A 26,871-nucleotide genomic window follows, 5' to 3' on the forward strand; every position below is an offset into this window, starting at 1 on the left:
GGTCTCCTGCTTTGCAATTGGACTCCTTAACAGCTGAGCTACCAAGGAAGAGGGTTTATTAAATTCCATGAAAAAAAATGAATGAGAAAACAAGCATTTCTAGTTATTTGTAAATTATTTTGACTGTTAAAAATCTGAAATACAGAATAAATTAAGCAGCAATATTCCAGATGTCTAATTGTTATCACTGTGTATTTTATTTAACAAAGATATGGATGTGTTAAATAAACAAATGAAATACACAGAATTTAAGGTTTCCACTCTCACCCAAGCCACATTAAATACGGGTCTTCATTACCTATGCAGTCCAAAATCCACCCTACAGTTCCATCTCCACCGCAGGCTAACACTCTGAAATCAGGAACATCACGGAAAAAGTTTAACCTGAAAAATAAGCATGTTACAGCACATGATTGATATTTCAAAATTAGGACATTTTTGTTTTTGTATATTTAGCATTTCATCTAATGAAAGATTCAGGTTTTGTTGAAAAATAGTAAACACTTATCTACAATGAAATTCTAAAATAGAAGTATCAACATGTCCTAATTTAAATGTTATCATTATAAATTCTATATTCCATAATAAATATATTTTTCTTTTAACAACTCTAACATGAAAAAATCAAATTAATAAATTATAATAATTTTCATTAAGGTACAATCCCATATGTGATATGCAGTTTACCTAGACTATACAGATTACCTAGACATATGTATACAACTTTGTTTTATTTACTAATTTTTATTGACCAACAATTCTCTCTTGAACAATTATCTAAATGTGACTAATAGCTCAGTAAAATAATGTCTTTGAGAGTTTTCTGCCTTCTCCCTTACTGGGAGAAATTGATCACGCTGCATCTGAGATTTTAGCCAACTGTTTTCAGTGTTTCCTTGTGACTTTGAATCTGCGAATAGAAGCCAGGCTTCCTCCTCTCTTTTGACCTCTTTGGCAGTGTTTTCCACCCAGGAACACACAAAAATATCTGGGTAGGTTGTGATAAATGCTCACCACTTCTGCTGCCACTGCATGCAGCATGCTTATTAATGCAACCTACCTTGGGGAAAACTACAAAGACAAATAATGCATCTAGTTATACAATCATACATGCCTATTTTCTTGAAAAAAAAAAATTGAAACAGGACAGACTATCTGGGAATGTGTCTCTTCACTTTTCTAGCCCTGGTGGTAACAATATAACACAACTGGCTCTTCCTAGCTGGTTTCTGCATCTGCAGATTCAACCAACCAGGAATTAAAAATCTTTAAAAATAAAATCCAGAAAGTTTCAAAAAGTGAAATTTGAATTTGGTGAACCATAACTTATTACACAGCATATATACTGTATTTTACAACTATTTACATAGCATTTCCATTTTATTAGGTATTATAAGTAACCTAAAGTTCATTTAAGTGTATGCCAACAAATGCCACTTTATGTAAGGGACTTAAAGCTCCTGTGGATTTTGCTATCTGGAGAGTCCTGGAACCAATCACCTGTGGATATCAAGGGAAGACTATAAAAAGTCATCTAAGAAAATTTTCTTTAAGATTACATGTATAAATGTACATGTCAATTTTATCACACTGGAGCTTCCCTGGTGGCTCGGATAGTAAAGAATCTGCCTGCAGTGCAGGAGACACAGGTTCAATCTCTGTGTAGGGAAGATCCCCTGGAGAAGGGAATTGCAACTCAACTCCAGTATTCTTGCCTGGAAAATTCCACGGACAGAGGATCCTGGAGGGTTACAGACCATGGGGTCGCAAAGAGTGGAGCACAACAGAGTGAATAACACAATATAACATTCTATGATCAAAAATACTGTAATTTCATGTACTTTTAAAGTATTTTTAGTGTTTCACAGACACAAAATAACAGGTATTGTAGTTAATGTTGTTTCAATACATTTATTTGAACAAGTGTATCAGTTTTGAAAGCTAATCTTCTAGAAGGGAAATATTCCATTACAACAACACATTACCCTCTGGATGGTTCCCACTATAGAAAATGTACATGTCCATTTCCTTGAAACTCCAAAACACTACTTATAAACAACTTTATGATATTTCTTCAGTAAGTAAAAAAAAAAAAAAAAGTACCATGGTGCTATTATCGTATAATCACATTCCCCTGTTTACTAGTTGATTGAACATATTTTTGTAGGCTCAGAGACCTGTGACCTCCTTTGTGAACTGCATCATCAAAGCATTGTACCTCTTTCCCATGAGTTGTATTTTATTCTTATAAACACTAGACATTATTAGTAATATTTTCATTGAAATTAGCATCATTAAAATTTTGGTTAATATAATACAAAATGTGTAAATATAATAGTAATGTAAACAAATCAACTGAACCAGAACTACCTCGTAACAGGAAGCACAGATATTTAGAACACAAAATTATGCTGTACTTCGTTGTGTATTATATTGTGAATATTACCTTTTGTTAGACATGTTGCAAAAGTTTCTTCCAGATTATCACTGGGTTAGTTTGCTTAGATTATATAAGCAATACAATGAACGTTTATGTACCAGCTGTCCACCCCAGAGAGTAGAACATTTCTAATAACTTACATATCCTTCTGTGTTCCTTCCCCATAGCACCCACCTCCCTTGTTAACAAAGGTGGGCATTATTCTGAATTTCAGGTTATCATGTACATGCCATAAACAACACATTGTTTGTATTTTGCTTTTTCTTCACAGCATTGTTATTAAGATTCCTCCATTTAGTAGCTGAATATCCCTCGATGAGTAGTTGAAGTTATTTTATACCTACTGCTGTGTTCAATCCATTTCTGTGATTATGCTTTTAAAAATCCATGCCATTGGATATTGGGAATATTTTATATTCTTATAAAAATCCATTTTTGGAAATACTTTCTAATGCACATGGACGGTGATCACTATTGCAATTTGACAAGATATTACCAATTGGTATCCTATAGTAGTTATAGCAATGCATGTACTTATCGGGAATATGAGAAAAAGTGTGCTGAGCCCATCTGCTCTAATACTTGTAATGTCACTGTTTTTCATGTGTTTCCTACTATGTGCAATGTCTTCCCCATCTTTACTCCTTATTTCTTGCTGACTTTTAAATTTCTTTCCTTTCTCTTAATTTTAATCCTTTTGAGGATTTTTTTGTTTGTTTAGATTGTGGTTTTTTGCAATACTTCCTACAGGATGAAAGTTTCTTCTTTTACTTTCCTAAATGTGTATTTTAACAAACGAGATTTTAGTTTTAATGTACTGAAGTTTATCCATCTTTTGATAAATGGCTAGCACTTTAGCTTGTTTTGTGTAACAAAATAGGTGTTTCCTAAGTGGTCAGAAGATAACACATTTATTCTCTTCAAATTTCAGTTTTATTTTTGACAAAGAAATTGTCTATGGTGATGTGAGACAGGATGGTATGAAGTATTAGCATAGACTAGAATATATATTATACATAAAATATTCACAGAGTTCTACACTGGTTGTGTCAAAAAGGAATCCCTTTCTTTTCCCTTCTTCACTGCCTTCCTTCTTCCTCTACCCTCCCTCTTTCTTTCTCCATTTCTCCCTTTCTCACTTCCTTTAAGCTATTGTGCAACAGTTTCCATCCATAAATCCACCTTTTCATGTTTTGGATAACTCAACTTTCTATCACACAGATCCATCATGAATCAAATTTCCATATGTGGGTATTTTTCTTTTAAACTCTATTCTATTTTATTCATGAATGTGTCCATGTCTGCACCAGTACCACACTATTATAATACTACAACTTTATAGTTAGTCTATATCTCATTGAGCATGAAAAATTTTAGCTATTATTTCACTTTTGCTTTTCTATATACCTATTGAATTTAATTTCTCACATTCCATAAAAGTAAAGACACACAAAAAATCATTATTTTTTAAAAACTGGAGTTACATGAAGCCTATGTATGATGTTATTTATTTTCTCATCCATGGATATAGGATGTTTCAATTTACTCTTTAACATCCTTAAATTTTTAAAATTTTTTGCTTGCAAGTCTTCGTAACATTTATTCTTGGATGGTTTGTAGTTTGTATTAGTATCTTAAACTTTTAAATTGTTTATTAAATTAATGTTTTTGTTGCTGGCATGTAAAATACATTTGACTTTTCTTTATTGATCTTATAAACAGTCATATTATTCTTCATTTTTTCTATTGCCTATATTTTATTTGTAGACTTATTTGGATTTTTATATAAACAACTGTATCATGTGCTAATGTCAATGTTACTATTACTGATCTTCAATCCTTATAATTGTTATTTCTCTCCCTGTCTTATTGTGCTTGCCATTGATGACTTCAATAATTTGCTGAATTAGAATATTCATAGAGAATCCATATCTTGTTCCTGAACTTAAATGGAATACTTTCAGAATTTCCCCTCTTAGGATGATGTCTGTTGTAGGCATTCTCTTCTTCTTTTCTTTTTTGAGTGACATCTTAGATAAGGTTAATAAATTTTTCTTCAATTCTTTTATACAGAAGGAATTTTTATTTTAATTCAATGTTAATATTCTCTGTACCTTGTGAAATACTGATATGATTCATTTAATTGGTAACGTGGGAGTATACATTTACATATTTATGCATCACTAAACCATCCTTACTATACTTTCATGTGCTCAAATTGACACTATTTATTAACATTTTTATAGAGAATTGGGTTTGGTTTGCTAATATTTTATTTACAACTTTTCATGTATATTCATGGACACAACAGATTTAATATATTTTTCTTCATATCACCTCTAATTTTGTATCAAATTATTCCAACTCATAAAACCCTTTGCAGACTATGCCCTTATTTTGGAGTATCTGTATATTAAAATTGGTAGCACTTGCATATCAACTATCCAATTTCTGGTGAGTCTTTGATATTTTGAACTAGGTATTAAATATTACAATGCCTTTAATAATTATTGAAAGAGGTAATATTATCTAATTCTTCCTAAATTAGTTTATACCAACTATATTTCTGTATTAATTTGTCTGTCTCCTACATTTTCAAAGACCTTGTCATTAAAGTCTATAAAAACTTTTCAAATATGCCAGTATCTGAAATGTTTACCATAACTGTTTCAAGTAAAAGCCTAATCACCCATATGACTCACCATTGCTCTTCTATTCCATGATGATGTTTCATCTGTTATTCATTCTTGTTTTCTTTTAAAATAGTCATCTTTGATTCTTCTGCAACATCCTACCCCCAAACATAAACCATGTGTGACTGTCAGATCAGCTTACTCTCTGTAAACTGATTGCTGAACGGATTGAAAAACTGACCTCTCTATCTTATCTTCCTATTCTACTCCATCCATGCAGTTTTCCCTAGAGATTCATTCATTCCTTACTTCATTCATTCCTTGAATACCATGTGTTTTAGACTCTCAGTTGTATCTGACTCTTTGTGATCCCATGGACGGTAGCCTACCAGTCTCCTCTGTCCATAGGATTCTCCAGGAAAAGAATACTCGAGTGGGTTTAATTCCCTTCTCCAGGGCCTTGAATAGTAGCCTCAGGTGAGCTTCAGTTTTGTATCTTTAAAATGGAATTAATACCCCCTGCTTTATTTGCCTGTTTTGTGGAATAAACAAAGGATGTATGTAAATTTCATTGTATTATAAGCCATGCTCTGTAGAGACACCCAAGATAGACAGGTCATGTTGGAGAGTTCTGACAAAACATGGTGCACCAGAGAATGGAGTGGCAAACCACTTAGCATTTTTTCCTTGAGAACCCCATGAACAGTATGAAAAGGCAAAAAGATATGACACTGAAAGACGAACCCTCCAGCTTGGCAGATGTACAATATGCTATTGGAGAAGATCAGAGAAATAATTCCAGAAGGAATGAAGAGGCTGAGCCAAAGTGGAAATGACACGCAGTTCTGGATGTGTCTGGTGGTGAAAGTAAAGTCTGATGCTATAAAGGACAATATTGTATAGAAACCTGGAATGTTAGGTCCATGAGTCAAGGCAAACTGAAAGTTGTCAGACAGGAGATGGCAAGAGTGAACATCAACATTTTAGAAATCAGTGAACTAAAATGGACGGGAATGCGTGAATTTAATTCAGATGACCATTATATCTACTACTTTGGAAAAGAATCCTTTAGAAGAAATGAAGTAGCCCTCATAGTCAACAAAAGAGTAAAAAATGCAGTACTTGGGTGCAGTCTCAAAAACAAAAGAGTGATCTCGGTTTATTTACAAGACAAACCATTCAATATCACAGTAATCCAAGTCTATGCCCCAAACACTAATGCCCAAGAAGCTGAAGTTGAATGGTTCTATGAAGACCTACAAGACCTTCTAGAACTAACACCCAAAAAAGATGTCCTTTTCATCATAGGGGACTGGAATGCAAACCTAGGAAGTCAAGACATACCTGGAGTAAGAGGCAAGTTTCTCCTTAGAGTACAAAATGAAGCAGGGCAAAGGATAACAGAATTTTGCCAAGAGAATGCACTGCTCGTAACAAATACTCTCTTCCAACACAAGGTACGACTCTACACATAGACATCACCAGATGGTCAATTCCAATATCAGATTGATTATCTTCTTTGCAGCCTAAGATGGAGAAGCTCCATATAGTCAGCAAAAACAAGACCAGGAGCTGACTGTGGCTCAGATTATGAACTCTTAATTGGAAAATTCAGATAAATTTGAAGAAAGTAGGGAAAACCACTAGCCCATTCAGGTATGACCTAAATCAAATCCCTTATGATTATACAGTGGAAGTGACTAATAGATTCAAGTGATTAGATCTTAAAGTGTGCCTGAAAAACTATGGATGGAGGTTTGTAACATGGTACAGGAGGAGGTAATCAAAATCATGCCCCAAAAAGAAATTCAAAAAGCAAAATGGTTGTCTGAGGAGACCTTACAGATAGCTGAGAAAAGAAAAGTGAAAGGCAAAGGAGAAAAGGAACAATCATACCCATCTGAATGCAGAGTTCCAAAAAATAGCAAGAAGAGATAAGAAAGCCTTCTTAAGTGGACAATGAGGAGAAATAGAGGAAAACAATAGAATGGGAAAGACTAGAGATCTCTTCAAGAAAATTACAGATACCAACAGAATATTTCATGCAAAGATGAGCATGATAAAGGGTGAAAAGTGTACAGACTAACAGAAGCAAAAGAGATTAAGAAGAGGTTGCAAGAATATACAGAAGAATTGTACAAAAAAGATAACCAGGATGGTGTGGTCACTCGCCTAGAATCAGACATCCTCGAGTGTGAACTGAAGTGGGCCTGAGGAAGTATTACCAAGAACAAAACTAGTGGACATGCCATTCCAGCTGAGCTATTTCAAATACTAAAAGATGATGCTGTTAAATTGCTTCACTCAATATGCAGCAACTCTGGAAAACTCAGCAGTGGTCACAACTGGAAAAGGTCAGTTTTCATTCCAATCCCAAAGAAGGTCAATACCAAAGAACATCAAACTACTACACAATTGCACTTATTTCACATGCTAACAAGGTAATCCTCAAAATCCTTCAATCTGGGCCTCAACAGTATGCGAACTGAGCACTTCCAAATGGACAAGTTGCATTTAGAATAGGCAGAGGAACCAGAGATCAAATTGCCAACGTCTATTGGATCACAGAAAAAGGAAGAGAATTCCAGAAAAAACATGTATTTCTGTTTCATGGACTACGGGAAAGCCTTTGACTGTGTAGATCATAACAAACTGTGGAAAATCTTAAACAGATGGAAATACCAGACCACATTACCTACCTCCTGAGAAACTTATATGCAGGTCAAGAAGCAGCAGTTAGAACTGGACATGGAAGAATGGACTGGTTCAAAATTGGGAAAGGAGTACGTCAAGGCTGTATATTGTCACTCTGCTTATTTAACTTCTATTTAGAGTGCATCTTGTGAAATGCCAGGCTAGATGAAGCTCAAGGTGGAATCAAGATTGTGGGGAGAAATATCAATAACCTCACATATGCAGATGACACGTTCTTAATGGCAGAAAGCAAAGAGGAACTAAAGATCCCCTTGATGAAAGGAAAAGAGGAGAGTAAAAAAGCTGGCTTAAATCTCAACATTCAGAAAACTAAGATCAAGGCATCCGGTCCCATCACTTCATGGCAAATAGATGGAGAAACAATGGAAACAGTAACAGACTTTATTTTCTTGGACTCCCAAATCACTGCAGATGGTGAGTGCAGCCATAAAATTCAAAGACCCTTGATCCTTGGAAGAACTATGATAAACCTAGATAGCATATTAAATAGTAGATACATCACTTTGCCGACAAAGGTCCATAATAGTCAAAGCTTGGCTTTTCCAGTAGTCATGTATGGATATGAGATTTGGACCATAAAGAAGGCTGAGCACTGGAGAACTGATGCTTTCAAACTATGGTATTGGAGAAGACTCTTGAGAGTCCCTTGCACAGCAATGAGATCAAACCAATCAGTCCAAAGGAAATCAACCCTTAATATTCATTGGTAGGACTGATGTAAAGATGAAACTCCAAAACTTTGGTCACCTGATGCAAAGAGCCAACCCACTGGAAAAGACCCTGATGATGGGAAAGATAGAAGGCAGGTGGAACAGGGGACAACAGAGGATGAGATGGTTGGATGGCATCACTGATTCAATAGACATGAGTTTGAGCAAATTCCAGGAGACTGTGAAGGACCAGGAAGCCTGTTGCACTGCGGTCCATCAGGTTGCAAAGAGTCAGACAACACTGAGCACTGAACAGCAACAACAATCCAGAGATATGATTAATTTAAGAATTTTCTCTTTATGAAAAGTAGTAAATATATTTTATAAATCAGATTGCTCCTCCTCTATTTTACCACCGTCTTCACCCATCATGTTCTGACAAAATAGCCTTTTCTAGGAGCAAAGCTGGACAGTGATGAAAGTCCTATCTCCCAGCAGAAACTACTGGGAGACCTACTTATGGCAATGGGGACAGAAAGTGCATAGGAAAACAGCTCTGCCTGAGAACAAACAAAGGCAAAAGACTTGGCAGAGTCAAAATGCAAGACTGTGTGACAACTGACTTTTCATTCATTAAGCTGCAAAAACCAGCAGATGTGAGGCTCATACTTCTTAAGTCATACTAAGGATGTGGAGGATGAGAGAATGAGGAGTGTTTGAAAAGATTCCCCTTTATGGACACTTTGGTACTGTAGACTATATGTTTTATCTGTCAAGGTAAATATTTCACTTGAAGAACCAGTAGGTTCTTTTTTTGCATTTTGCAATGAAATAATCATGTATGGGTCCTGAATTTATTTTTTTGCCATTTGATGGAAATTTTTTAAAAATTGGAACACTTTTTAAAGCAAATCAATGATTCTTGAGTTTTCAGTGTTCATCGTTATAGCACTGACTCTCCTAGAGTATTTTTATTTATCCCTGATAGTTAAACTCGAGTAAGATCCTATGTAATGTGTGGGTTTAGTAACTCTGTGTCTAATGCCTTCACATTTAAAAAAAAAAAGTAAGTAGTAAGATCAAGATGGTTAATGCCACTAAAAGCAAGTAAAAGTATTTCATTTAAGATTCAGAAGTCTACTTTCCATTTTAAGTAAATATTAGTATAAAACAGATATAGAGAAATTAGGAAGCTTTCTTTTCTGATAACAGTATCTAAAAAGCACACCAGAAAAACTTTCTAAGAGAGAAGAAAAATTGCAGCACTGATTCCATTATCTTGGAGAGTGTCTTATGACCAGATTTTTTAAAGGACAATATGTAGGAATTTCTTTTAATTCCAATCTCACATTTTATTATTCAAAGAAAATAAATGATACTTCCATTTATATATAATTTTGATATATCAGATTGAGCATATAAATATAAATAAACATATGGTTATTAAATGTACCTATTGTACATTATATATTGCAAAATTATATTCTTTGTTACTTGTAGGAAATCAGTGTGAGACTGATAAATATTGTTAGCATAATGATACAAAGTGAATGCTCATTTCATTGTACATATTCACTTCTTTGTATTAAGGATCCAAAATAAGGGCTTCCCTGATAGCTCAGTTGGTAAAGAATCCACCTGCAATGCGGGAGACCTAGGTTTGATCCCTGGGTTGGGAAGATCCCCTGGAGAAGGGAAAGGCTACCGACTCCAGTATCCTGGCCTGGAGAATTCCATGGACTGGACTTTTGCTTTCACTTTCATTTTTTCTTTCTCTTTGTTTAAAATAGTTTACTTCAAGAGTTTGCTTTAAAAAGGTCTACATTTTGATTTAAACATTTTCAGCCAGAAACAAGCATATTTAACTCTTATTATTCAGCTCAATTCATATTCATACCTCCCTTCTCCAGCAGATCTTCCCAACCCAGGAATCGAACCAGGGTCTCCTGCATTGCAGGCGGATTCTTTACCAACTGAACTATCAGGGAAGCCCTCATACCTACATATACACAGATACATATTATTCTTATACATATAAGATTAGATGGCTTCACAACTGTGTCACTAAAATCAGGCAATAATTTTTCGTCTGTGATGTTATGGTTTGAAACTATTTTCTTTTTGGTCTAAAAAACCAGTTTTTAATACCTTCCACCTTGATTTAGGATACCCACACTGTGTCTATACATAATTTAATATCATTGATATTATTACTGCTGTTGCAGCCGATTTGAAAAAAAAACTATGCATTTTTATATATTAAAATGTATATTTGGAAAGATATATATATATATATATATAAATGTAATTAAAATATTTTTCAGTTTGTAAGTCACACAACTACAACACAAGTAAAACGGACTAACAATTTTAGAATTAAGTGAAAAATATGATAAGGGGTTTAATTTAGCCAGAAATTACACATATTTCCTGATCTTTCAAAGTTAACTTGGAAAAACTCATGCTAATTCTTAATACTTTTAATTGGAAAGCACAAAGATGTAATCTGTGGTGCAAACAACAGTCTAAGCCCCTAAAATGTAACAGTTAAGTGATTACTTTGTTTGGGTCGGTTTGGCAAGGCCACTCAATTCCATTCTGTTATCCCAATGTCTTTAATAATTAGGATGAATTTTATTTCATATGCATCAGATCATTCTACCAAGTGAACTTCAGCATGTGAAGTAAGAAGTTATTCTAAATTAGGAAATAATCTGGACATCTATAAAGATAAAAGTTTACTTTGACTAATATCAAATATAAAAGAATAATTATATCTATATAAAGGGATACATTTAATCAAACATCCATATACCTAAAAAAAAAACTATGAATGATATAGGACCTGCATCAATTCTCTTATTTAATATGCATTTACTAACAACAACTGTGTACCAGAAACTGGGTTACAGTCCAGAGACTCAAAAGTGGGTAGAGTCCTTGCCATCAAGTATCTTAATTGAGAAGGCAGACAAGAAAACATCCAGTTCACATCACTATGTGATGTTTTTGAAAAAAGTGAAAAAAGTTAATGCATTTAATGGAGATTAGTGAGAGGAGAATAAAGGCATAGGAAAGTGAATTTTTTTTTTTTTCCATTCATCAAGTTATAGTCAGTGAGCAAGTTTGGAAAAGAATGAGGGAATGAAAAAAGACCCTGACGCTGGGAAAGATTGAGGGCAGGAGGAGAAGGAGACAACAGAGGATGAGACGGTTGGATGGTATCACCAACTCGATGGACATGGGTTTGGATAGACTCCAGGAGTTGGTGATGGGTAGGGAGGCCTGGCGTGCTACGGTTCATGGGGTTGCAAAGAGTCGGACACGACTGAGCGACTGAACTGAACTGAGAGATTGAAATACATAGAATGTAAAATTTGAGATGAAAGTAGGAGGAGAAGGCGACGACAGAGGATTAGATGATTAGATGATTCGATGGCATCACCAACTCGATGGACATGAGTTTGAGCAAGCTCTGGGAGTTGGTGAAGGACAGGGAGCCTGGTGTGCTGCAGTCCATGGGGTTGCAAAGAGTCGGACATGACTGAGCAACTGAACTGAATTTAACTAATGGGACATTTAGCATGGAATTGTAGACTAATTAGTAAAATAAGTCTACATGGGGAGATAAATCTGAGATGCAAGAAAATATTCATAAGGAATCCATGTACACTTGATGATCAAAATCATGAAATGAGAATAGGTTCCCTAAAAAACTAAAAGCAGAGCTACTGTATGATCCAGCAATCCCACTCTGGGGCATATATACAAAGGAAACTATAACTGGAAAACATACGTGCAACCTTATGTTCGTTGCAGCACTGTTTACAATAGCCAAGAAATGGAATCAATCTAAATGTCCATTGACAGATGAATGGATAAAGAAGATGTGGTTTTATATATATATATATATATATATATATACATATGTGTGTGTGTGTGTGTGTGTGTATGATTATTATTAGGCTTAGGGTGTGTGTGTATACATATATATGTGTGTATATATATGTTTATATATATGCATACAGAGTTGGGAAGGTAAGTAGCTATACATTTGTACACAGATTTTAAAATTAAAAATGAGAGTGTCCTCAAGTTTACATGTTGCTCACATTTTTGCAACTCTGCAATGACCTAGGAATTGTTATTCTGTTTTCCCCTTTGGTCTTGAATCTCTCTCCTCTAACCATTCCTGTTTAATCTGTGCTTATTATAACACTTTAATCATCACACATGATTCCATACACTAACCCATATTATTTTATTCAAAGCAGTCATATATTAAGAGAGCTTACATACTTGAGATATAGAGCCAATAGTATAGGAATAGCTCAATATGTAGCAATGAGATGAGGTGGATAATAAATAGAGTATCAAAGAAGCAAGAGGAGCAGGCACCCAGAACAGAAGCTAAACATACCTTACGTAAGAGGAGAGATGCCTCTTCAGTGAGAGAACAGGGAAGGAAGTCAGGATGGGTATGAATATCAACGTGTTTATCAGGGCAGGAGTAATGAAAATAAGTTGAGATAATTTACTTCTTATGGCCTCTGATTGATAAATTAGGATCAAGGATGAATACTGATTTTCTGGAATGTGATTTTTAGAAAAATCAGAAATCCTCTTTAAAAAATATGCAAAAATGTATATAAATTTAGGTGTATATAGATTATATATAAATATGTAAATGCAATATATAATATACACATAAAATTTATTAAAATAAATCACAACACTGAAAATTTAAGGTAGCTCATAGATATCATCATAAAATCTAGAATAAAAACAGAATTATATTAATTAGCTTGATATACTTAATTTTTTTTCATTTGATTGGCTTTTCATATGGACAATTTTGAACAATAATTTTATGAACAAATGAAAAGATAAGATCAAATTGTATGTTTCTATAAGCTGATTGCCTCCATATCAGATTATCTTAAACTTGAGTTTTACAGTTTTACATTGATATGGAGGGCATAATCTGAAAAAGTCAAGCCAGTATAGTGTTATTCGTAGAGATTTTAAAGACTTCATTACCTCAGTGACCTAAAATTTGAGTCTTACTTTTTTTTTCCCCCAAAGGTCCCTTAGTGTCTGTAGAATCAGTAAGAAAATGATTGAATAATTTTTGAATGTGTGTGAGCATGTGCATATGCATACAACTTGACAATTAAGGCTTTCATTGTAATTCATAAGACTGTTAAAGTGTCTTTGGAAGCAGTTATGATTTATGTGCATTCAACAACCAATTCAAAGCATATATTTTTATCTATATGTTTCTTACTTTAGTAAAAAACATTTTTGTCGTAATGATGTGGTTTACCAAGATGTATATTTAAATTATCACCACAAAAACAAATAATTGAATCTTCAGGACTGTACTTTTTAACTAAGTCTCTGATAACATTATCAATGATGTCCAGTGTTTTCCATCATTGAAACGAACTTCCAAAAACTTGATTGAGCATTCACAAATTGAATGCACTAAAATAATGATTGCAATAAATGAATTTTCTATTTAAAACATTCTGATCACTCTGATGTAAAAATGGCATTACTTTATGTTTTAAAAGTTTTACTTTTACTTGTATAACCAAAATTTTAATAATTATCTTACTTATAACACATATAAGAAAGCTTGAAATAAAAAATGTGCATTAATTTAAAAGTCACACTATATCTAAATGAAAAAATCATATTTAAAAATGTGCACACGGGATGACCCAGAGGGATGGGATGGGGAGGGAGGTGGGTGGGGGGTCCAGGAGGGGGAACACATGTAAACCCATGGCTGATTCATGTCAATGTATGGCAAAAACTATTACAATATTGTAAAGTAATTAGCCCCCAACTAAAATAAATAAATTTATAAAAAAAAAAATGTGCACACGTGCTAAGTCGCTTCAGTTGTGTATGATTCTGTGCAACCCTATGGACTACAGCCTGCCAGGCTCTTCTGCCCATGGGATTCTCCAGGCAAGAATGAATACTGGAGAGGGTTGCCATGCCCTCCTCAAGGGCATCTTCCCAACCCAGGGATCGAACCTGCATCTCTTATATCTACCTGAATTGGCAGGAGGGTTCTTTACCATGGGTACCATGTAGGAAGCCCCATATTTAAAAAAGTGATATGCAAATGGATTTTCTGCAGTTTAAAACATTGCCTTCAAGCAGAGAACTCACTATTAATTTGAAACAGATACTGATGCTTCTTTAGCATATTTGTGTTTATGGTTTCCATGTGGTCCGTGATATCACTAGAGTTCCCATCACTGATGGAATAGACTGATAAATATTTCATACAAATTACGTATTCATCATCAATACTTTTTAAAACACAGAAATTCAGAACTTAATTTTTCATTTAATATGCATTTTCCTTTTTGAGAAATATTTGCTGAAAAGTTGTATTGCAAAATATAAATGTATTATATAAAAGTATTTTTTTAATTGGAGAGGCTCAACACAATATTTATGTATGACATGTTTGTTTAATAAGACACCTAGGAAGAGTATTCAAACCTCATTAAGTGTACTTAGCATACTGCTCAACTTCTCTTCCTCACATATATTTCATGTCCATCTATTCTAAGATTTCTCAATTCTACACTGACAATGCTGATTATTATATCTGTTCCTCTTTGCATCTTACAAGGAGATGAGAGGCACAGGCCGCAGCATAATGTACTAGTATAACAAGTATACCAGTCAGCCAACAAGGTTTTCCAGTGAACACTCAATTTTATCTTTGAATTCTCTGTACATTGTATTTCAGAAGAAATCGTTGCTTTTATGTGGGAATGGTTGGGGAAACAGTTTTATTTCTGCTTTTTTAGATGAAATGATTATAAGTCAAAATGAAAACTCTGTTCATTAGACATGTTCATGAACTCTGTTCATTAGACATCTTGCATCCTGTTAGAGGATGACAGTAGAAGCATGATGAAAAAATTAGACAAATCTCAAACCCCTGAAGTTTATTATAATGTACCCATTATATAATGTACCCATTAATAATCATACTTAAATTAAAAATACCAAATTCTTATGCTAATACTAAATTGGGTTGGATGCTGGAACACCAGGAATAAACCAGGAGAATCCCAGGTAAAATTAATTACGATGGTAACAGTAGCTGTAAGACCCTATGTGATTTGACCCATCAGTGCTATCCTAAGATGTTATCTCTATTCATTCTACTCCAGCCACCCTGACCTTCCTGCTAATGTTTCCCAATTATGTCACATATTCTCCAATCATGATGCTTTTACTCTTGCTCTTTCCTCTGCTTTAAATGTTATTACATCTCCTGCACTGGCTGGCAGGTTCTTTACCACTAGTGCCACCTTGGAAGCCCAGATGTTATTCTATAAATAACCAAATGACTTGTTCCCTCATCTCCTTCATATCTATACTCAGTGAGTCCTTCCCTGCTCAGCCTATTTAAAAGAACCATCACAGAACACTGACTACCAATGTACACTCTTTGCCTTCCCTGCTGATATGTATATATTTTATTACTTTAATGTGTGCCTTCGTCTAGTGAAATGTAAGACTGTGAGAGCAGAAAGTGTTGTCTCTTTTGTTCATAGTGGGTTGGCAGTGCTAAGACTTTTTCCTGGCAACTGGTAGCCACTGAATTAATATATGCAGAATCAATTTACATTACTAATATTAAATATATATATACACACATACATGTTGTTATTATTAAACTACCACTTCACATTTTACTGAGTTGTTGCATCATTATTCTGTTTAGTGTGGACTACGTTTAATAGTCCAGTTATTTCTAATTAAATTATAGGAGTAGGTTACTAAATTATCATTAATAAAGGACTCTGAGACAATCATCTGCTATGAGTTTTCTTATTTTCACTCATTAGTAAGACATTGCTATTTGACTCCCTGGGGCTGACAATAAAGTTGTGCCAGGGAGCTTGCTTAACAGACTTAGATAGTAATAGCAAACTGAGGACAGTCAACTAAAATAGCTTATGATACTTATTAGAAAGTTGACTTTTGTAGAATAAAATAAGCAACAGGTAAAAGGATATAGACAAATGAATCATTCATTTCCAACAGCCAGTTTAGGAGAAAATGTCATTTTTTTTTACAGTGTTCAACAAATTTGGATAAGTAATCACCTCTAACAATAGCTTAGGATCTATAACCTGTTATTCAGCTGTTATTTTCTCTGTTAAATGAATAATAAAATTTGAGATTTTTCAACATCTTAAAGTCATAATCAATTTGTTGATGTTTGTGGAAAGTGACTGTAGAGTTGTAATACCCAAAATTCTTTTGAAAGACTGGAAGTTATATGACTTTGTTAACTGTAGGAGTATGTTGTATTTTTGTTACTTGTATAACATGCAGATCTTTAGCACAGAAGCATAGACTGTTTCTCAGACTCAGTTGCTAAGACAGAATTATGATCAAGGCAGAGACAGAATTATGCTCACACATTTAATTGGGGGGGGTTGAAAAATCATCTACATCATATTTTATGATTAAGGATTGAAAGGATGAGTTGAGAGCTTTATTCTCACACTAGCAAAGCAATGCTTGTTTTTCTGGAAATTTCCAGTAGAGCTGGATTGAATTTTTTTTTAATTAATTTACTTATTTTAATGGGAGGCTAATTACTTTACAATACCGTGGTGGTTTTTGCCATACATTGACATGAACCAGCCACAGGTGTACATGTGTCCCCCATCCTGAACCCCCCTCCCACCTCCTTCCCGATCCCATCCCTCTGGGTTGTCCCAGTGCACCGGCTTTGAGTGCCCTGTTTTATGCACCAGATTAGGACTGGTGATTTGTTCCACAAATGGTAATATAGGTGTTTCAATGCTATTCTCTCAAATGATCCCACCCTCACCTTCTCCCACAGAGTCCAAAAGTCTGTTCTTTATTTCTGTGTCTCTTTTCCTGTCTCATATATAGGATCATCATTACCATCTTTCTAAATTCCATATATATGTGTTAACATACAGTATTGGTGTTTTTCTGATTTATTTCACACTGCATAATAGGCTCCAGTTTCATCTACCTCATTAGAAATGATTCAAATGCATTCTTTTTAATAGCTGAGTACTATTCCATTGTGTATATATGTACCACAGCTTTCTTATCCATTTGTCTGCCATCTAGGCTGATTCCATGCCTATGCCATTGTAAACAGTGCTACAATGAACATTGGGGTACACATGTCTCTTTCAATTCTGGTTTCCTCGGTGTGTATGCCCAGCAGTGGGACTGCTGGGTCATATGGCAGTTCTATTTCCAGTTTTTTAAGGAATCTCCACACTGTTCTCCACAGTGGCTGTACTAGTTTGCATTCCCACCAACAATGTAAGTTCAGTTCAGTTCAGTCGCTCAGTCGTGTCCGCCTCTTTGCAACCCCATGAATCGCAGCACACCAGGCCTCCCTGTCCATCACCAACTCCCGGAGTTTATCCAAACCCATGTCCATCGAGTCAGTGATACCATCCAACCATCTCATCCTCTGTCGTCCCCTTCTCCTCCTGCCCCCAATCCTTCCCAGCATTAGGGTCTTTTCCAATGAGTCAACTCTTTGCATGAGGTGGCCAAAGTATGGAAGTTTCAGCTTCAACATCAGTCCTTCCAATGAACACCCAGGACTGATCTCCTTTAGGATGGACTGGTTGGATCTCCTTGCAGTCCAAGTGACTCTCAAGTGTCTTCTCCAACACCACAGTTCAAAAGCATCAATTCTTCAGTGCTCAGCTTTCTTCACCGTCCAACTCTCACATCCATACATGACCACTAGAAAAAGAGGGTTCCCTTTTCTCCATACCCTCTCCAGCATTTATTGTGTGTAGACTATTTGATAGCAGCCATTCTGACTAGCGTGAGATGGTACCTCATTGTGGTTTCGATTTGCATTTCTCTGATAAAGAGTGATGTTGAGAATCTTTTCATGTGTGTTAGCCATCTGTATGTCTTCTTTGGAGAAATGTCTGTTTAGTTCTTTGGCCCATTTTTTGAATTGAGTTGTTTACTTCTCTGGTATTGAACTGCTTGTATATTTTTGATATTAATTATTTGTCAGTTGCTTCATTTGCTATTTTTTTCTCCCATTCTGAAGGATGCCTTTTTAACTTGCTTATAGTTTCCTTTGTTGTGCAAAAATTTTAAGTTTAATTAGGTCTCATTTGTTTATTTTTGCTTTTATTTCCACTACACTGGGAGGTGGGTCATAGAGGATCTTGCTGTGATTTATGTCAGAGAGTGTTTTGTCTATGTTTTCCTCTAGCAGTTTTATACTTTCTGGTCTTCCATTTAGATCTTTAATCCATTTTGAGTTTATTTTTGCATATGGTGCAAAGTGTTTTAGTTTCACTCTTTTACACGTGGTTGGCCAGTTTTCCCAGCACCACTTGTTAAAGATTGTCTTTTCTCCATTGTATATTCTTGCCTCCTTTACCAAAGATAAGGTGTCCATAGGTGTGTGGATTTATCTCTGGGCTTTCTATTTTGTTCCATTGATCTATATTTTTGTCTTTATGCCAGTAACATTCTGTCTTGATGACTGTAGCTTTGTAGTATAATCTGAAGTCAGGCAGGTTGATTTCCCCAGATCCACTCTTCTTGCTCAAGATTGCTTTGGCTATTTGAGGTTTTTTGTATTTCCATACAAACTGTGAAATTATTTGTTCTACATCTGTGAAAAATACCGTTGGTAGCTTCATAGGGATTGCATTGAATCTATAGATTGCTTTGGGTAGTATACTTATTTTCACTATATTGATTCTTCCGATCCATGGACATGGTATATTTCTCCATCTATTTGTGTCATCTTTGATTTCTTTCATCAGTGTTTTCTAGTTTTCTATATATAGGTCTTTTGTTTCTTTAGGTAGATTTATTCATAAGTATTTTACTCTTTTCATCGCAATGGTGAGTGGGATTGTTTCCTTAATTTCTCTTTCTATTTTTTCATTGTTAGTGTATAGAAATGCAAGGGATTTTGGTTTATTAATTTTATATCCTGCAACTTTACTATATTCATTGATTAGCTCTAGTAATTTTCTGATGGTGTCTTTAGGGTTTTCTATGTAGAGAATCAGGAGAAGGAAATGGCAACCCACTCCAGTATTCTTGCCTAGAGAATCCTGTGGACAGAGGAGCCTGTGGGCTGCTATCCATAGGGTCACATAGAGTCGGACATGACTGAAGCGACTTAGCATGCATGCATGCGTTGGAGAAGGAAATAGCAACCCACTCCAGTGTTCTTGCCTGGAGAATCCTAGGGACGGAGGAGCTTGGTGGGCTGCGGTCTGTGAGGTCACACAGAGTCGGACACGACTGAAGTGACTTAGCAGCAGCAGCAGCAGCATGTAGAGAATCATATCCTCTGCAGACTGTGAGAGCTTTTCTTCTTCTTTTCCAATCTGGATTCCTTTTATTTCTTTTTCTTCTCTGATTGCTGCAGCTAAAACTTCCAAAACAATGTTGAATAGTAGTGGTGAGAGTGGGCACACTTGTCTTGTTCCTGACTTTAGGGGGAATGCTTTCTATTTTTCACCATTGAGGATAATGTTTGCTGTGGGTTTATCATATATGGCTTTTATTATGTTGAGGTATGTTCCTTCTATGCTTGCTTTCTGGAGGTTTTTTTTTTTACCATAAATCAGTGTTTAATTTTATCAAAGGCTTTCTCTGAATTTATTGAGATAATCATATGGTTTTTATCTTTCAATTTGTTAATGTGGTGTATCACATTGATTTATTTGTGAATATTGAAGAATCCTTGCATCCCTTGGATAAAGCCCACTTGGTCATGATGTATGATTTTTTTAATATGTTGCTGGATTTTGTTTGCTAGAATTTTGTTGAGGATTTCTGCATCTATGTTCATCAATGATATTGGCCTATAGTTTTCTTTTTTTGTGGCATCTTTGTCTGGTTTTGGTATTAGGGTGATGGTAGCCTCAAAGGATGAATTTGGGAGTTTACCTTCCTCTGCAATTTTCTGGACGAGTTTAAGTAGGATAAGTGTTAGCTCTTCTCTAAATTTTTGGTAGAATTCACCTGTGAAGCTATCTGGTCCTGGGCTTTTGTTGGAAGATTTTTTATTACAGTTTCTATTTCTGTGCTTATGATGGGTCTGTTAAGCTTTTCTATTTTTTCCCGGTTCAGTTTTGGAAGGTTATAGTTTTCTAAGAATTTGTCCATTTTTTCCAAGTTGTCCATTTTATTGGAATATAGTTGCTGATAGTAGTCTCTAATGATCCTTTGTATTTCTGTGTTGTCTGTTGTGATTTCTGAATATCATTTCTAATTTTGTTGATTTGATTCTTCTCCCACTTTTCTTGTTGAGTCTGGCTACTAGTTTGTCTGTTTTATTTATCTTCTCAAAGAACCAGCTTTTAGTTTTGTTGATTTTTGCTCTAGTATACTTTGTTTCTTTTTCAATGATTTCTGCTCTGATTTTTATTATTTCTTTCCTTCTACTAATCCTGGAGTTCTTCATTTCTTCTTTTGATTAATATTTTCTTTGCATATTAAGGATTTGTTCAGCTCTCTGACATAACAAGATTTCATAACAAGAGACGTAAGTAATAGGTCATAAATTCTGATTCAAGAGGGTTTTTATTTAAGTAAAATATGGTAGAAATTTTGTTATATAAAATAGCATTTTAAATTAAGAAAGTCATGAAATCTGTAGAATGTGTTATGTGTTTTCTAAATTACAAATTTATTTTAACAGTAGAATATATTCCAAGGCTTTAATATGGAAATATGTGTAATACTTGGAATATGCAGATCTGTATGTTGACTGTTACATTTCATTTTTTTTAAATTATATATTTTCTACATTTAGTTCAGGTAGATGAAACCAAAGATTTTTATAAAGCACTCATTTTAGAACAAGTCTTTATTCCTAACTATGCTGAAAGATCTGGAAAATAATTCATCATTTAAAAATATTGATCTTGTATATTTTTTTTCAATTCAATAAATACTTGTTATTTTTTACTTAAATATTTTAAGGATGATATGAGAATAAGCCATCTGTACTTTCATAAAGCTTAAAGTCAGAGGGAATAACCAATATCACACATATACAGAAAACTTGATATTAACTTTTCATAAGTCACATTAGCATATGCAGTTGGTATAACAGCTAGAGATGTGCATATTTATTATCATGTTGTGAGGGAAAGAAAACTCATTCTATGAAGACCAGTGAGATATATATATATATTTATATATATATATATATATTCCTTTTTTTGCAACAAATTTATACCAGCAAACAAATTATTCAATTATATCACAATATTTTTCATCAGGATGAAACAACTTATAGGATATAGATTCTGGTTTCAGATACCTTTAACTGAAATAGTCATTACCAGAGTGAAAGAATTCATGTAAAGAGACATAATAAAAAACAAACAAACACCTATTTATGTCTTAAAAATAAAGATAAAAAGGGAAGTGACCAGAGAGTTTTGGTAGTTCTAGCTAAGTCATACCAGGTATTAGCAAGGCTTCAATACACTAAAGGAAAAAAAAAAAAAAAGCTTCTAAACAAAATATGAGAAAAGAAATAAAGATAGGATGAGAGAAGAGATGCATACAAAAAGATTTAAAAAGTTGAGAAAAAGAAAAATTGAGGAAAAAAGGAAATTAAAAGAATGAATAAAGGTTCTGCAGGTTCAAGGTGGCAGATAAAATATTTTTTTTTAAGTATATCTACTTTTTAAAAGTAGCATTGGAAAAGTAATACACCAAAAATAAAAAATAAAATCACAATGGTTATTAGATGAGTAAAGAAACCTTACAGAAAAAAGTTTCAAAAGCAATACATTGAAAGGGCACCACTGTAAAGACACCTTCTGCAGCTGACCCAGGATCACGGATGGCGCAGCTAGAAGCAAGGATGGGAGGACTTATAACAAGTGAGCAGGTCAGCTTTGGGATTAGTGAAAGGTTACAGCATCGCCTGACCAGAATCCTGTTTCAGAACAGCTACCTATGGCATTTGCCTCCTGGAATACATCTGAGGAGCAGCTCTCTTAGAAATGCGGTTCTACCACTAGCCATGCAGCCTGGGCACTGACATCAGAGATAAAACAGGACACCCTTCCCCGGTGAGAAAGGAATTTTCCTGCCAACAGTGTAGTCAATGAGAAAGGCAACTATGGGAAGAAAATTTCCAGTTGAACTAATATGAAACCCATTTGCTAATCGTGGGGGGAATAAAGCTTTTAAATTAAACAATGTAAAAAGAAATGATCAAGATGAAACTAGAAATTCAATCCAATTCCATTCAAACTCATATTTCAAGATTCAAGACAATAACAACACATTGAGGAAAGTAAATGTCATTAAATTATGAGGGCATAATAGGGACTTACAAAAAGACAGTCACTAGTGAGAATCAATAAATAGATCAATGAAGCAAAGAAAAGTACAATGATAGTCTAACATAAATATGCTTTCACCTTATATGAAGGATGTTAAATCAGTGATAAAATGGTGAACTAACGAACAACTTTTGTTGGGACAGCTAGATTTTGATATGAAGGAAAAAAGCATTCCATTTTGATCTCATCCTTTCCGTCAATGTATCTCTAAGAAACTTGCTACCTTCAAAGATTAAAGGTTAGAATTTAAAACAAAATATAAAAACTGAAATATATCAAGAATATTTCAGTAATTTTGGTTTGAGGAAATGTTTTCCAAAACATAAAATTGAGAAAGCATTCAGCATAGAATTAACAGATGAAATTTTTATATATTTATATGGACAAAAAAAATAACAAACTATATAAACTGAAAGCAACTAGAACAAAGTAAAAGAAAACTCTTCCAGCATATATAAAATGATGATGTAAATACTTATGCCTTAAGATTTTAAAATGAACATGAGAAAAGACAAATCAAAATGAAAATAGGCAAGTAAAAGGACATATGCTTCACATAGGAAATAAAACGTTAATATGTAAGAAACTGTGTTTGGATCCTCTGTTGTTTTGGCCTTATTTGATTATAGAGGAAACATGCTGCTGAATACAATATTGGAACATTTATCAAACAAAGAAACCAGCTACATTGACCCAAACAATGGGATAGGCATGTAGCCAAACCTAGGTCTATGAGATATCGTTTTTCTAAATTTGAATAAAGAACAAAATAGATTCCAGATTCAGCCACATGAGGCAATCTGCAAAAAATGGTAACACAAAAGATTCATGGTTGCCTAAGAATTTAAAGTGATTATTTATTATTAATTTAATTGAGAAGTTACTCTAATTTCAGCATATCCGTATGGCCTGTAATACCTATTATATAGTAATTAATCTCCTAAATCAGTAGTTATCCACGCCATCTCCATATAACCAGTTGGAGAGCTTTGTCTAGGCCCACACCTCAGTTATTCTAATCAGGCTGTACTCCAAATCCCTCTTACAACCCATACCTATGCCCTCATAGGGAGTTTTCCATTCTCACTGTTTAAGGATAAAATAAGAGGCACTCATTTTCCAGTGCCTCTCCATGATATATCAGAAGTAGCCAGCAGTAGGCTACAGTGGAAGTACCACTAAACCAGGAATAATTTGAGTATAAGGGAAAAAAATGACATTTGACCAGCGGGCAGTATCTCAAACAATAAAATTTCCTGTTTACCTTTTCTAGATAGAAAGATGTTCAGAGTTTAGGAAACATACAAATTCAATAGTACCAACTAATAACAAATATGTGTCACACTATTAAGGACTTGGAAAAGACAAGAATGGACTATTAGTGATGGGAGGAAAATTTATGTAAGTGAATTTCTCAGAGTGGACCCAAAGTTGGGACTATTACTGCTCCAAAGAAATGCCAGTTAGCAATTTTTCATAATCACTCCATGAGTGTTCAAAACACTCATGTTCATGTTGATAGGGATAGAAGCTCTGGAAGGGATAAACGACATGAATTTAACTTTAATAAGAAGAGTAGTTACTGACTCTGGAGTACTCAATTGTCATTGAATGAGGCAATTAGTGAATTCCAATATGTTACTATAACTCAAGGGAATTTAACCCATCTACTTAAGGGTAGCCTAAAGTCACTGGTCCCTTTCCATAATACAACTGCAGCCATTTGTCCTTACTAACTAGACATTTGTTCTAGAAATGGTACTAACTTTTCCTTCCCATTATGCCTTTGTCAATGGTCACAGCAAATGGCTTACTGAATGCTTTATCATGTGCTCAGTCACTCAGTCAGGTCCAGCTCTTTGAGAGTCTATGGACTGTAGCCCACCAGGCTCCTCTGTCCATGGGATTATTCAGGCAAGAATAGTGGAGTGGGTTGCCATTTCTTTCTCCAATAAACTATCATGGTGTCTCACGTATTGCTGTCTCATTTCAAGAAATGCCTTTCACTGAGAAGGAAGAGAGTGGGTTGGTGCCCTAGAGACATGAAGGTCGTCTTACATGTTTTATCAGGGAGAAACAGTTGTCCATAGCATATTGAAATAACCTACTAAAGACTCAGTCACTGAATCAGTAGGAGCACTTACACTACCAAACAGCCATGTCATATGTTCTGAACTTCATGATGCTGTTTTACCCAATTCAGAAAATATGGTTCTAGAGCCAAAATGATTCCGGAGTTTGGGTATTGAAACTTACAACTTATTATAGTTAATACTCACTGTGAATCTTAATTTATGTGTCAAATTGGCTAGGCAACGGATGTCCAGAGAGCTGATCAAACATTACTTTGGGTGTTTCTGTGAGGGTATTTTTCAATGAGATTTAACATTTAAATCAGTAGACTGTGTAAAGCAAAGTGCCCTCTCTAAAACAGGTGAGCCTCATCCAATCAATTGAAGATCTGATAGAACAAAACGCTGATCCTATCCCAAGAAAGAGAATTCTCCAGTGTGATTGCCTTTGAACTAGGATGTTGACACTTGTTAGTTCTATAGCAGTTTGCCAGCCTGTGAACTCAAAAATAAATATCCACTCTATAGATTTGGATTTGTCAGCCTCAATTAACATGTGAGCCAATTCCATATAATAAGTTTTTCTTCATAATATATACTATTGGTTCTGTTCCAGTAAAGAACACTGGCTACTACACTCTTTCAAACATTTTGCTTCACACTCTCTAGGTGTTTAACTCTTATGTTTTAAATGTTTTAACACCAAAGAGGAATGCTACCATTTGAGATAAAATTTTCATTGAATTGAAGCTGAAAACTGATACTTGGACATTTTGAGGTGCCTCATACCACTAGACAAATAGGCAAAAGTGGCAAATATGATGTTGATTGGTATAAAACTGACTCTAATTCCCAAGGAGAAATAGATTCACTGTTCTACAATGGAAGTAGGGAGAACTAATACGATTTCTGCTCCAATCACTGGTTTAGTTGTAAGGGTGAGGTTACACACAGTAACAAACAACCCCCAATATTAGTGGCATAATCTTACAGAGGCTTATTTATCATTCATTCTATGGAGATCTTGGTTGGGTAAGGCTGGGGACGGGGGCCCTCTCTCTCAATATTTTCAGGCCAATACTGCTGATCACTTTGGTAAAGGAAGAGAAAAAGTGGAAACTCTACTTTCTGATCACACTTTATTATAAGAGAAAGTCAGAGGCCACTCTTAATACCAAGGTGAAAGGAGTAAAATCAAAATCAAGTGCCTGGAAGGAGATCTGGAAATATTTTCCTCTGCTGCTGCTGCTGCTAAGTCGCTTCAGTCGTGTCCGACTCTGTGCGACCCCATAGACGGCAGCCCACCAGGCTCCGCCATCCCTGGGGTTCTCCAGGCGACAACACTGGAGTGGGTTGCCATTTCCTTCTCCAATGCGTGAAAGTGAAAAGTGAAAGTGAAGTAGCTCAGTCGTGTCTGATTCTTAGCGACCCCATGGACTGCAGCCTACCATGCTCCTCTATCCATGGGATTTTCCAGGCAAGAGTACTGGAGTGGGGTGCCATTGACAGTACTAATAGTGCACCTGTCACTCAAAGTAAGTGAGAAATGAATTCTGCTCTACACAAGCACTACTACCAAAATCTCAGGCCTATCGGATAAAAATACTTGAGTCCCTACACTGGGAAAACATTTCCAAGAAGCTGAGAAATGTTTTATGTTTCAGCTACAGCTTTCAATCAGTAGTAAAACTAGGACTATAGACCTATAGACTTTACAAGTGTTTCATTTGTATTATTAATAATGCCATTCAATGAAATTCACTTATAGTTAAATATACATTTTTCTCATTACATTTATGTATATTGAGATCAAATGGATAAAGATAAAGGAGAAAATAGTCATCCCCAGAAATGTTTCTAAGAACCAGGACCTGAAGCTGGATATAGTAACTAGACAAGATGCTGGGTTATCTACATTTTAGGAAGATGTGTATTTTTGCTGACATATTTAGT

The 26,871-nt window shown here is 34.9% G+C and overlaps 1 protein-coding gene across 12 annotated transcripts in view; it reads right to left on the minus strand.

Moving 5' to 3' along the window:
- Nucleotides 1-26,871, minus strand: part of DGKB (diacylglycerol kinase beta) — a 1,170,055-nt gene that overhangs the window by 570,251 nt on the left and 572,933 nt on the right. For all 12 annotated transcript variants that reach the window (XM_081537636.1, XM_081537628.1, XM_081537635.1 and 9 more), the window contains one exon: nt 299-384. In XM_081537636.1, coding sequence (XP_081393762.1) covers nt 299-384 — 86 coding nt within the window. The remainder of the gene's footprint in view (nt 1-298; nt 385-26,871) is intronic.

The sequence above is a fragment of the Giraffa tippelskirchi genome, chromosome 10 (genome assembly GCF_054371585.1).
Source record: "Giraffa tippelskirchi isolate mGirTip1 chromosome 10, T2T-mGirTip1v1.2.pri, whole genome shotgun sequence".
NCBI classification, from domain to species: domain Eukaryota; kingdom Metazoa; phylum Chordata; class Mammalia; order Artiodactyla; family Giraffidae; genus Giraffa; species Giraffa tippelskirchi.